General features: G+C 36.3%; 1 protein-coding gene and 1 pseudogene across 3 annotated transcripts in view; one reads left to right on the forward strand and one right to left on the reverse strand.

The window, feature by feature from the left end:
- Nucleotides 1-14,512, reverse strand: part of NUP98 (nucleoporin 98 and 96 precursor) — a 74,850-nt gene that overhangs the window by 36,243 nt on the left and 24,095 nt on the right. For all 3 annotated transcript variants that reach the window (XM_070473334.1, XM_020891117.2, XM_020891116.2), the window contains exons 12-14: nucleotides 11,657-11,790; nucleotides 9,842-10,029; nucleotides 959-1,075 (exon numbers count right to left, since the gene is read on the reverse strand). In XM_070473334.1, the coding sequence (XP_070329435.1) occupies nucleotides 959-1,075; nucleotides 9,842-10,029; nucleotides 11,657-11,790 (439 nt within the window). The remainder of the gene's footprint in view (nucleotides 1-958; nucleotides 1,076-9,841; nucleotides 10,030-11,656; nucleotides 11,791-14,512) is intronic.
- On the forward strand, nucleotides 1,217-1,447 carry LOC110135811 (small nuclear ribonucleoprotein G pseudogene; annotated as a pseudogene).

The raw sequence follows: 14,512 nt of genomic DNA on the forward strand, positions 1-14,512 counted from the left end.
AACTATAAGCGCTAGAGTTAGCACTGTAACTCACGAAGACTAAATGTAGATTCCATGACTTTAACTGATCTATTATAATGAATGAATGAATCTGAGTGTCACAATTTTTAGCTTAACGAGGAGAGGGAGTATCTACTATATGGGGGTTAAATAATCAGTAGTGAATTTCATAATACAAAACTGAAAAAATTTTAATTTTTAATATTATAATCAATAGAGTATTAAAAAATGCTTCATTATTGAAAAATCAAACTAAAATTTATCCAAAGACGAAAAAACAGGAGTGCAAAGACATATATACAAAGATTTTTCACTGAAGCACTATTTTGAATACTGGAACACCAAAATAACCTAAATATCCATTAAAAGAGAACTAACTGAATTATCTTACATTCATAATAATGGTTACAGAGTCACTTAAAAAGAGGCAGGTTAGCCGTATCATGTTGATAGCCATGTTGATAGTAAATGGTTACAGAATATCATTTCATGCATAATCACTAAAATATTTTAAGAATATACTCAAATAAATTTCAAAACCATTAGAAAATATGCTGAACTACTAAGGATTACTGTATATACTTGTACTTTCTTCTTTAAATATTTCTATACTGCTTTGAGGGGAGAGTTGGTTACAGTTGTTGTATATCACTTTAATAACTATCACAAACAAAATTCATTTTAAGAGGGGTAAGGGGAGTCACATGCATGTTAACCCTGTCCAAAATGACATACATGGATACCAAAAAGGTTTTGCAGAACTGAATCAGGAAAAAAATAATTTTAGTGTCTATAGTACTCAAGAGGTAAATACACGACATAACTTCTAGGTGCTCATATGCCGTTGTATTTCCAACTTCGTAAAATTTCTTGAATGAATAAATACTAAGCTCAGAATCTCTTCTAAACGAAAACAAGGCTCTTGACCAGAAATAACCTAAAAGAGCATTCAGTTTACCTCTCTCCATTTTCTGGATAATCAGATGGTGAAGCTAGATCTTCTGACTCACGATTAACAGGAGAGAATAGACTGCTATTGTTAAGGTTTTTCAAAACCAACTTCTTAATGCTCTTCCTATAAACAGAGATCAAAAGAAAAAAAAAGAACTCAGGCACACAAAATTACACTAAAGACTATCTTAAAACCTCAAGTAGGAAAGGGAACTCTTATTCAACTCATGTGCATCTAAAAGTGACCTAATGCAGAGTAGACATCATGAGCAAAGCACACCCTCCCAAGTTGAAGAAATTTATGGAAATGAAGTTATCACTGAAATTAAATGGTGGCAGACATGTCCAAGGAATATTGCGGGGATTTGATCCCTTTATGAATCTTGTGATAGATGAATGTGTGGAGATGGCAACTAGTGGGCAACAGAACAATATTGGAATGGTGGTAATACGAGGAAATAGTATCATGATGTTAGAAGCCTTGGAACGAGTATGAACAACAGCTGTGTTCACCAGAGAAATCAACTGCTTCCATGTGTCTCCTTCTCCACATTTTACTATCAGAAAAATTGGGTTGTGTACATTTTCTTATTGAACTTTTTTGTTAAATAAACTTTTGTAATAGCCAAAAAAAAAAAAAGTGACCTAACAAGTTCAGTTCACCAACTCAGCTCATATATAAATAACCAGAACATAAGGTCTCAAATATATGACACCCTGGTGTTTAGAAGAATAAGCTAATTAAGCACATCAAAACCAAGTAAGAAATACGCTTGAAAATACTCTTCCTTTGCTAACTCCATAAGAATCTGTCTAGACACTAGTTTACTCCCCACACTGTGTCATGCATTTCAATTATTTTTCTACATGCCTTTTTCCTCTTTAAAAAACACTTTTTAATTTTTTTGGCAGTCAGTATTTATGACTGCTCCTGCATAGAACCTGGCATGTTATTCTGAAGGAACACTGTTGTTTGACTCTTTTGTGATCTCATGGACTGCAGCCCACCAGGCTCCTCTGTCCATGGGATTTCCCAGGCAAGAATACAGGAGTGGGTTGCCATTTCCTTCTCCAGGGGATCTTCCCGATCCAGGGATCAAACCCATGTTTCCTGTGTTGGCAGGTGGATGCTTTCCCACTGAACCACCAGGGAAGCCACTGAAGGAAGACAGATGTTTAAATGAGAAAGGTTTCTTTTAAAAAAGACAAGAAAGAAGGGTAAAAAGTTCTGCTATCCAATGATGTAAATGACCACGAATATCTAAAACATTCAAGTTTGTGTATAACAGGTTTTACTTAAAGCAAGAACCTCTATAATATACCAGCTTACTAAGTAGAAAAAATGCATAAAATCTTAATCAACCTCCACTTAAAAAGTCACTGGATTAACTAATACACTCCATTCCCTCTTTTTAAAGAAAAAAACCCTCAGATGTATAGAACAGACTTGTGGACTCTGTGGGAGAAGGCGAGGGTGGGATGTTTCAAGAGAACAGCATCGAAACATGTATATCTAGGGTGAAACAGATCACCAGCCCAGGTTGGATGCATGAGACAAGTGCTCAGGCCTGGTGCACTGGGAAGATCCAGAGGGATGGGGTGGAGAGGGAGGTGGGAGGGGGGACCAGGATGGGGAATACATGTAAATCCATGGCTAATTCATTTCAATGTATGACAAAAACCACTGCAATGCTGTAAAGTAATTAGCCTCCAACTAATAAAAATAAATGGAAAAAAGAAAGAAAGAAAGAAAAAAACCAACCATTGGGAATTCCCTGGAGGTCCAGTGATTAGACTCTGTGCTTCCAGTGCATGGATTCAATCTCTGGTTGAGGAACTAGCTCCAGCATGCTGTGTGGTGTGGCCAAAAAAAAAAACAAAAAAAACCACCACACACACTGTGGTGTTTGTTCCTTACTTACGTATGCTAGGTATACGCCTCATTGTAATGGTGCTATTAAATAAATATTAAGTAAACCAATGAAAGAGGCAATTGACAACAAAAAATTATTACTTTCATGAAAAATAAAACTTGCCCTTCTGTTGATGGCAGACTAGGTAATGAGGACTAATTCTCCTAGGGAGGATTACCAGAAAACTCAGAACTCTTTCCAGGCATGAAGAGCCAACAAGATGGTAAAAAATGACAGTACCAGTAATTTGAGGGGACAGAGGCACAGGGAGGTGTCCCGTACTTGTGGTTGCTTTTCTCCTGGAGACTTTTCTGATTCCAAGGGCAAGCTAAGAGGCTGATGGTGAACCTGACAGTCTTGTTGGACTAGAAAGGCAGAGACCAGAATCTAGAGCCAAGGGAGTGAGGAACTAGTGGATGCCACTGATTTTGTGTTGGGACCTGGAAAGTCTCTACCCCTGCAGTTAAGAGAGAACTAAAAATAAAAAGCACAAGGTGTGAAGCTCAGCTTTGACTCATCTCAGTAAGCACCTGTCATTAAAAAAACTCTTAAGAGCAATATCAACATCCTTGAACTCATTACTGTCAGTTTTCTTCAAAGAAGATAAATGGCCAATAAGCACATAAGACATGCAACATCATAAAGGGGATGCAAATTACAAGGATGAGGTACCACTTCACCCCCACTAGGATGACTGTTATAAGCTGACAAACCAGAAAACAAGTGCTGACAAAGGTATGGAGAAAAATGAAAACAATGTGCATTGCTGGAAGTAATGTAAAATGGTGCAGCTGCTGTGGAAAACAATTTGGCAGTTCATTAAAGGGTTAAGTAGAGGGGCTTCCCTGGTGGTCCAGTGGTTAAGAATCTGCTTTGCAATACAAGGGACAGGAGTTCACTGGTCAGGGAAGATGCCACATGCCACAGAGCAATTAAGCCTGTGCACCACAACTACTAAAGCCCCAAAACACTAGAGCCTATGGTCTGCAACAAGAGAAGCCATTGCATTAAGAAGCCTGAGTACCACAACTAGAGGGTAGCCCCCAATCTCCCCAACTAGAGGAACCCTGCTCACAGCAACAAAGACTCAGTGCAGCCAATAAATAAATAAATTCTATTAAAAAAAAGGGGGAGGTTAAGTACAGAATTAATGTATGACCAAACAATTTCAGTCCTAGGTATATACCCAAAAGAACTGAAACCAGGGACTCTACTTGTACATCAACATTCATAGTAGCACTATTCACACAGCTAAAAGGTAGAAACAACCCAAATGTCCATCAATAGATGGAACGGATAAACAAAATGTGGGATAACCATATGGCAGAATATTATTCAGCCTTAAAGAAGAGTGAAGTTCTGATACATGCTACAACTTAAAAGTGAAAAAAGTAAAGAACCTTTAAAACATTATGCCAAGGAAAATAAGCCAAACATGAAAGAATAAATTCTGCATGATTCCCTGCATATGTGCTATCTAAAATAGGCATAATTCTTACAGACAGAAAGTAATATAGAAGTTAAAAGGGACTGGAGGAAGAAGAAAATAGAGAATTATTGCATGGCAGTAAGTTCTGGAAATACTAGTGGTAGTTATACAATATTATAAATATACTTAACATTACTGAATTGTACTTGACAGAACACATATTTTACCATTTAAACAATTTTCATGTATATCTTACCACAATAAAAATTAGTAAGTAAAATAAGAGATCACAAAAATCTCCATGTTAAGAATTTATACTCTTGAATAATCCCAAGACTCAAAAAACTCTATGAAAATCAGAAAGCATTTATCATATAATTACTATTTGAATGTTAAGAGTACTCCATATCAAAACTTGTAGAGTATAAATAGAGTTGAACTATTAATAAAAGGGAAACTTACATCTCTAAAGCATGTATTTGGAAAGGAGCAAAGTTAAAAATAAAAAGTGAGCATTGATTTAAACAAAGGACAGAAAATAAATACCATAAAAAGGGGGGGGGATTAAAAATCAGATTAAACTTTAGTGAAAATATGATAAATTAAAATGAATGAAAAAGAACACAGACTAGAGAGCATCAGTAATGCCAGAAGTTTAGTTCTTTGAAATGTTAAATGAAACTGGCAGATCCCTGACCACACTGCTACAATGAGAAAGCACAAACCACCACGATGTCAGGAATGGACAGAGACATTCCTACAGATTCCACTAAAATAAAAAAAGACAGTCATGATATTTTTAAACAACTTTATGCCAATAAGTTTGGAATTTTAATGAGGTGAAGTGAATATTAAAAGAATATAACTCGTCAAAAGTGACACAAGAAATGAAAAAGCTTAAGTTCTATAACTTTAAAGTCAACAATTAAAATGAAACACATTACTGCAAACAGTATCTTCACCAGTATCCAACATTTAATTGGGGAGAGGAGAAGCCTATCTTACACTAAGCCTCCCAGAAAAGAGGAAATGATCCAATTTGTTTGTGAGGTCAGCATAACTTTTATACCAAAACTGGGTAAGAAAATTTAAAGAAAGGAGCACCCAAGCCAATCTAAATCAGAAACACAGAAGGAAAAAAAAAAAAAAAATCCTGGACAAAATTTTACACAGTGAATCCTACAAGCAAGTTACTAAACACTATCAGGAACTCTGGAAAGGAATTAGGAGCTGACATGAAAGGGTTCCTGTTAGCCAAAGAAAAAACAACCTGATCAGCACAGAAAATAACAGCTGCAATGGACAGAAACGCAACCAACAGGGGTGAGGGAGGTGGGGAGAGTGAAGAAGATGGTTTAATTAAATGCTTCACATGAAGAACACATGACTAGAAGGCAGGAACTTAAATACAGAACATAAAAAGTGTCAGGCAAATGTGAAGAGGATGGGGGGCTAATTTAGTAAATACAAAATAGAATACCATTTGGTCAGGTCATGTTTCAAATAAACGTTGACAAGAAAGCTGGAAAATAAAATTCTGTTTGAAAAAAATATGTGTATTTAAAACCAGAAATATATCAAAATACTTCCCCTGACAGTTCTCCCAATCTGTCTTCAGTTTAAACAACACATCCTCAGACAAGCTTTCCTTCATTATTCTCTACTGGTCTCTCCTACAGTGGCAATCTCTTTCTGTAACCTGTCTCACTTGTGATTACTCTGTCTCAGCATCTCTCTTCCCCCCCAGACTGTGACAGAGGAATGTGTCTGGTTCACAGCTATATCCCCAGAGCCCATCACACTTGCCCTTAGTAGTTTGTGATACATGTCTGCTGAATGAAGCAATGAACAGAGGTATTAAAGAATATCTCTAATTCTGTCCATTCAAGAATAAAGAAAATTAGTGGCGTGTTCTATAGAAAATTTGCTCTGACTTTGATGTAAAGACACGGCACCAGTAAGATTCTCACACTTGTCAAGCTATAAAATTCACCTTGCAGAGCAAACCGAGTACAGTTCTAGTGCTGGCCATCAGAATTCTCTGCCATCTACATTTTTCACAGAACTAGAACAAAAAATTTCACAATTCATACAGAAACACAAAAGACCCCAAATAGCCAAAGCAGTCTTAAGAAAGAAGACTGGAGCTGGAGGAATCAACCTTCCTGACTACAGATTATACTACAAAGCTACAGTCATCAAGACAGTATGGTACTGGCACAAAAACAGAAACACAGACCAATGGAACAAGACAGAAAGCCCAGAAATGAAACCCACCCATCTATGGGTACCTTATTTTTGACAAAGGAGGCAAGAATACACAATGGGGCAAAGACAGCCTCTTTAATAAGTGGTACTGGGAAAACTGGACAGCTACATGTAAGATAATGAAATTAGAACACTTCTTAACACCATACACAAAGATAAACTCAAAATGGATTAAAGACCTGAAGTAAGACCAGAAACTATAAAACTCTTAGAGGAAAACATAGGCGGAACACTCAATGATATAAATCAAAGCAAGATCCTCTATGACCCACCTCCTAGAGTAAATAAAAAATAAAATAAATAAAATAAAGCAAATAGATGGGGAAACAGAGGAAAGAGTGGCAGACTTTATTTTTTGGGGCTCCAAAATCACTGCAGATGGTGATTGCAGCCATGAAATTAAAAAACGCTTACTCCTTGGAAGGAAAGTTATGACCAAACCAGACAGCATATTAAAAAGCAGAGACATTACTTTGCCAACAAACATCCGTCTCATCAAGGCTAAGGTTTTTCCAGTGGTCATGTACGGATGTGATAGTTGGACTATAAAGAAAGGTGAGCACCAAAGAATTGATGCTTTTGAACTGTAGTGTTGGAGAAGACTTTTGAGAGTCCCTTGGACTGCAAGGAGATCAAACCTGTCAATCCTAAAGGAAATCAGTCCTGAATATTCACTGGAATGACTGATGCTGAAACTGAAACTCCAATGCCACCTGATGCGAAGAACTGACAACTCACTGGAAAAGACCCTGATTCTGGGAAAGACTGAAGGCAGGAAGAGATGAGGACGACAGAGGATGAGATGGTTGGATGGCATCACCAACGCTGATGGACATGAGTTTGAGTAGGCTCCAGAAGTTGGTGATGGACAGGGAAGCCCAGCGTGTTGCAGTCCATGGGGTTGCAAAGAGTCAGACATGACTGAGCAACTGAACTGGACTGAACCAAAACAGTGAAGACAGTAGTGGATGTGCTTACAGAAGTAATGGAAGGTCAGTTCTTAGAGGGCCTTATATGCCACTATAAGCAACTTGGCTTTTATAGGTTGAAGTATGAACCACTACTGAGTTTTGGACAGAAGAGTGACGTGGTCTGATTTACACTTTAAAAGAATCACTATTAACTGTATCTCAGAACAGAATGCAAAGAAATAAGGATAAAAGCAGAAAGATTAGTTAGGAGAATATTGTAATAATTCAATCAAGAGATGATGGTGCCCTGGATTAAGGTAATTAGTGGCAGTAAATGTGGTATGAATTGGTCAGATTCTGGATAATTCTTAAGGAAGAACAAAGATGTGCTAAACGCTGACATATCAGGTATACAATAAAAGTCAATGATGACTCCAGAAATTCTGGCCTGAGCAACTAGAGTGATAGAAATGCAATTACGTGCAATAGGAAAGGATTTGGGTGGAACAGCTTTGAAGGAGATGATCAGGAGTTCAATTTTGGACACATTAATTTTGAAATAAATATAAGTGGAGATGTTGAGTATGGCTGGATATTGGATATAAGACTCTGAAGACTGGGAGAGGTCCAGGCTGGAGATAAATGTTTGAGAATTAGACTACAGATATTAAATCACTTTGGAAGTGAATGAAGATAATGAGATCAAGAGTTGAGCCTAGGAATCAGGAAGAAGAGGGAAGAACCAGAAAGGGAGACAGGAGGAGCAACTAGCAAAGTAGGAGTAAAACTAGAAACATGACTGCAGCTGTGAAATTACAAGACTCTTGCTCCTTGGAAGAAAAGCTATGACAAACCTAGACAGCATATTAAAAAGCAGAGACGTTACTTTCCAGACAGAAGTCCGTATAGTCAAATTTATGGTTTTTTCAGTAATCATGTACGAATATGAGAGCTGTACCATAAAGAAGGCTGAGCATGGAAAAACTGATGCTTTTGAACTGTGGTGTTGGAGAAGACTTCAGAGAGTCCCCTGGACTGCAAGGAGATCAGTCCTGAATATTCACTGAACGACTAATACTGAAGTTGAAGCTCCAATACTTTGACCACCTGATGCAAAGAGCCAACTCATTAGAAAAAGACCCTCATGCTGAGAAAGACAGAAGGAAGGAGGAGAAGGATATGACAGAAGAGGAGATGGCTGGATGGCATCACCAACTCAATGGACAGGAGTCTGAACAAGTTCTGGGAGATGGTAAAGGACAAGGAAGCCTAGTGTGCTGCAGTCCATGGGGTCACAAAGGGTAGGACACAACTGAGCAACTGAACAACAACAACAAAACTAGAGAAGTAAATCAAGGAGACGTGACAGGTGAACCGTGTACTTCTGATACATTAAGTAAAGACTGTTACCACACCAGAGAGGCAGAAACCAAGAAGGGGATATGGTGTTAACAGCAAAATGTCTGCCTTTCCACTCCAATTCCTTCTATTTGTATATCATACTTGTAGATTATAAGACCTGGTCATAATGCCCTGAAAGTCGCTGATCTGATGACTGGACTAAACCAGGTGAACCTAAGCCCTTTTTATCTACTCTATACCAAACAATGTGTTAAACGCTGGGGACATAAACAGGAATAATACACAGTCCCTGCCTTCAAACTAATCTAATGATATTCTAAGAAATGTGTAAAATTGGGCTTTCTGTTTCTTCTTAAGCAGCAGCCCACTATACTCTTATGGGGAAAAAAAGAAGTGATAATTTTTCATACTTTATTAACACTCATAGACAAAAGAACTGCAAGAGATGAACTCTCATTTTACCCACAAAGCCTTAAAAAAAAAAAAAAGCTTTATGATTAGAAAAGTACTTGGTAAAAAAAAAGAAAAAGAAAAGTACTTGGTGTGTGAAAAAAGCCTGTCTGTGTGTGTGTGTACATTATTTCTAGAAAAATAAACTTAGAAATGAAATGCCCTAAAATTACATCTCCAGATATTGTTAATACTTTGGTATGTATTTTTCTTCAGTTTTTCCCCCTATGTATATATACCAACACTCTAATAAGGCATGTGTGTATACTTTATGACTTTCAATATTTACCAACTCTTCTATATACTTTCCTGTGTTATGTGTAATTATTATTATTTAATATCTGTATTATGGGAATTGAAATAAATGTGTATGTGTGTGTGTGTGTGTGTGTGTGTGTGTGTGTGTATTATATATATATATATATAAAATACAGAAAGAGAGAGGTTTTTTCTTAACTAGTTTGGCCAATTTGAGTTGTAAAAAAATAGCATATTCTCAAATGGAGAGAGTAGCATGGAAACATATACACTATCATATGTAAAACAGATAAACTCACTTGGGCATGAACGCTCCATTGACTAAGGATGGTTCATCGTCATCCAGTCCATCAAAAAGATGTGACTTGGCTGTGCCTGTTGTTTGTAAAGCCTTTGGTCGGACTCTGGTGGCAGGGCGGGGTGTCAGTTTATAATGAGTAGGTGTAGTAAGAGCCTTTTGGGCTGCTGGATTTGTTGGTTTCAATCTCTGAAAAAAAAAAAAAAAAAATCAAGGATAGCTCTAGTTTAACTCAAATATGGTACTGGCCCTAAAAATCAGAAGACTAGCTTTCACATCTCATCTCTGCCATTCACCAGCTAGATATCTCTTGGAGTCTCAGCTCCCAGAACACAAGGATTTCTCACCCAACTTTGTATGAATGTGTGCATGCTAATTAAACTGCCTTTATTTCTCTACAACTGATTTTCATTCATCTCACCAGCCTCATTTCAAATGGGTTTGTCTGACTTGTTTCAAAACGTAATTGATACATTCCATTTGAAGTGCTTCACAAATCAAAATGTCTTAACAGAACATATTAATATACCTTGTGCATTTCTCTTCATCTTACAAAACAGAAAAGCCTGCAATTGTTTTGCTTTCTAAAACAAAGATGACAAAATTTATGTTCATTTTAAGAAAATATAACATCAAAATTCTAAGCTTATTTTATTAAATTTTTAATTTTTCATTTTTAATTTAAATAAAACATCTTCAAGAAAAACTGAGACACAACCATAAACAACTTTTATGCAATATAAATCATTGAAAAATGTATAGACATTAACTTAAAGAAGTGCCTCCTAATTCCTCTCTTTATCTCTTGGCAAGCATGAATCCACTGTCTCTGTGCATCTGTGTATTCTAGACATTTTATATAAATGGAATCATTGTCTTTATGTTTTGCTTAATTTAGCAATATTTTCAAGATTCATTCACACTGTAGCATGTATTGTTAGTTCATTCCATTTTATGGCTGAAATGATATTCCATCATACAGATATATAACACTGTGTTTATCCATTCATCAGCTGATGCACTCTATTACTGCATATACTAAACTAAGGCTGGGTAAATTTAATAATGTACAAGTCTGATCATCCTCATTAGATAGCAAGCTCTTAAGAGAAAACATTCTTGTTTATTCTTATTAGGTACCCTCAGTGCTGAACACAATGACTAGTCATACATAAATGACTAAATAATACTGTATACCTAGCAACTTATTTTAATTCTCAACACTGAATAGAATTACTATTGCCATTTTACAGATGAAATTCAGAGAAGCAAAAAGAGATGCCCAACATCTCACAGACTGTAAGTGGTAAAATAAGGATTAAATGGACCAAAGACTACTTTTAATGCCACACCACAGTGAGCAGAAGATCATTTCTAGAGGCTACTAGACTAAGACAATGCTATGTAGAAACCAGGAGAAAAAAATTTTGATTTGCCATTTAAGACATTATGACGTTAAAAAAAAAAGAGACATTATGATGCTAGAGAAATCAGCCTCTAAGAACCTTAGTTTGCTCAACTCTAAGAGTATAATATCTGACTTATTTCAGGGCTCAGCCTTAAAAAGTCTCAGTCTTCACCTCAGTCTAATACTCATTTTCACTGTCATGCTGCCTTCCAGATACAGAAATAATTTAGTTTTTTTGTACCCCTGGCCTACTGAAAAGCATAAATAATGTGCCTTAAAAACTTAATTACAAAACCAACACAAGATTGTAAAGCAATTGTCCTCCAATCAAAATTAAGTTAAAAAAAAAATTAAACCTAAGTTTTCCTACTCTGAGAACTGATTTTACTGAAACTTCCTTAAATTTACCTCTTCTTTCTTCTTAGGGTCTGACATGGGATTCCGGAAGAGAGGAGAGTCTCCGAAAGGTGAGTATGTCAGACTATTGATGTGCTGTTGGAGAACAGCCTGCTGGGCAGCAGAAGCATTTGGATCTGTCAAAGCTTTGTAAAAAGGGAAAGAAAAGGCAAGACGTCAGTCCAAAGATCCAGCGCCTTAAATCAAGAGAGCTCAAGACTCCCTTCAAAATGTTCAGACACACTCAGTAGCATTACTGGTAGAGAGCAGAGGAGCAAACTGTGAAGAAAACCAAACAATCTAAAATATCAAAGATATGAGGAGCATTTCACAAGAGACAACACACAAAAAATTTTACTGAGGTATTCATTATTGCTAATAATCAAAAGAAATGTAAACCATAACAACCTTGAAGACATTTTATATCTATTTCATTAGCAATGGAACAGCTGTATAAAAAGGGATACAGTATGACTTTCAGAAACACTGCAAATTGGTTTAACTGGTCTGAAAGAAACAATGACAGTACATAGAGCAAGTACTGTTTTTATATTTTTTAACCTAATAATTTCAATCATGGAAATTTAACCCAAAGACTGAATTAAACTAGAAAGAAAATAAAGAAATGTTTCCAAGTGTTCACCAAACATTTTCTGCAATAGTCAAGACTTGGAAACAACCTATGTCCGACATTAACACTTGCAAAAATCATGCTTCATCAACATGATGGATTAAGTAGGTATTAAAAATGACAATATGGAAATAAGGTATCTTTGATTCAATAAGTAAAAAATTTAAGAATAAAAAATATTAAGTACACTGAGAACATAGAGGAAAAAGGTAGCAAACAAAAGTGAAAATGGCTGTATTTCGTCCTTATGAGACAGGAACAATGATCTACAATTGTATACAGTAAAAAGAAACCAGCAACAAGTAGTCCCACAACTATCTGCACTGCACCTTGACTGATGAAGAAACTTCTTTGCAAGATAAATATTTCAAAACCAAATACTGTGAAAAATAAAATCACAGTGATTTCACTTTTAGAAATAAAATACTTTTTTGTTTATAAACATTTAAAATAAGGTTAAACCTAAAATAAATAAGATGAGTAATATAAAGGGGGTACCATAAACAAAAAGATTGTAAAAAATTTAAAACGGGGGAGAAAGACAAGAGAAGCATCAACAACAAACCTAGAACAGAAAATTAAAGTAAGATTAATGAAAAGGAGGTAGAGCTACCTTAGTCAAAGTGAGCTTTCTTAAAACTGGATGTATTCACTCAATACTAAAACAATGTTATGTTGATGTATAAGGAGAGAGTACAAATTTGCTCAGGAGTGTGGAACCCAGGGGAGATGTCAATTTGAAGATCATAAGCTGTCTGTGCTCAGAAAGTTCCTAAATCCAATTTCAGACTACTGCTAAGAAAAATATACAGGAAGTAGCTTTTGATACACAGGGCTGCACAATAACATGATGTTTTTCTGTGGACTATACAATGATACTGAAGAAAGCCTGAATACTTTTATTAAAGAGCTCTAATATTCACTGATCAGTTTGTCACCTGATAATCAATTATGTATTAAAATAAAAAAAACACTGATCAGGACCATCATTTAACAAGTATAGGTCACCTTTCCTGGACATACTCAAATAAAAACTTCCTCAACTAATCCAAACATAATTAGGAATGTGTGCAAGGATGTCTTTATTTCTGTATGTTTAAATATAAAATCCACTCTATGTTAACTAGATTATTTCAAATACAGAAAAGAGAGCTGATTAGTTAGCAAAAATAAGAGAACAAGCAAACATAAGCATTACTGAAGCTATCATTGACTGGTGTTATAGTCAGTTCTGGTCATAAAAGTTGAAAACATGCTGAAAAATCACATCATGATCAAATGATTAAAAAGATAGAAGGATTAAAAATCAAGTTTTCTGAGAACAGAAGAAATTGATACTTTAATTGAAAGAAAGGCAATAGGGTTACCACAAAGAAAACTGTAGGAGATTGATCTTGCTTGGGTTTAGGAGGTAAATGTAGAACCTCTCTAAGGCTCCTCTGTCCATGGGATTTGCCAGGCAAGAATACTTAAGTAGGTTGCCATTTCCCACTCTAGAAGTAGAACCACTGAGTTGAAACTCTAAAAAGGCTTTTTCCGGTAAGCGGCCTGAGCTGACCCTTGAAAATGGTGCGCTATTCACTCGACACAGAAAACCCCACAAAATCATGCAAATCAAGAGGTTCAAATCTTCGTGTTCACTTTAAGAACACTCGTGAGACTGCCCAGGCCATAAAGGGTATGCATATCCGAAAAGCCACCAAGTATCTGAAGGATGTCACTTTAAAGAAGCAATGTGTGCCATTCCGTCGTTACAATGGTGGAGTTGGTAGGTGTGCACAGGCCAAACAGTGGGGTTGGACGCAGGGTCGGTGGCCCAAAAAGAGTGCTGAATTTTTACTACATATGCTCAAAAATGCAGAGAGTAATGCTGAACTTAAGGGCTTAGATGTAGATTCTCTGGTCATTGAGCACATCCAAGTGAACAAAGCCCCCAAGATGCGGCGCAGGACTTACAGAGCTCACGGTCGGATCAACCCCTACATGAGCTCTCCCTGCCACATTGAGATGATCCTTACTGAAAAAGAACAAATTGTTCCTAAACCAGAAGAGGAGGTTGCACAGAAGAAAAAGATATCCCAGAAGAAACTGAAAAAACAAAAACTTATGGCCCGGGAATAAATGCCGCAGAAAATAAATGCAAATAAAAGTAAAAAAAAAAAAAAAAGAAACTCTAAAAAGGCAGGTTTTGGTTTCTAAACAACCTGAACAATGTACTGGACTGACATGTAAAGAAG

The sequence above is a fragment of the Odocoileus virginianus genome, chromosome 10 (genome assembly GCF_023699985.2).
Source record: "Odocoileus virginianus isolate 20LAN1187 ecotype Illinois chromosome 10, Ovbor_1.2, whole genome shotgun sequence".
NCBI lineage: Eukaryota > Metazoa > Chordata > Mammalia > Artiodactyla > Cervidae > Odocoileus > Odocoileus virginianus.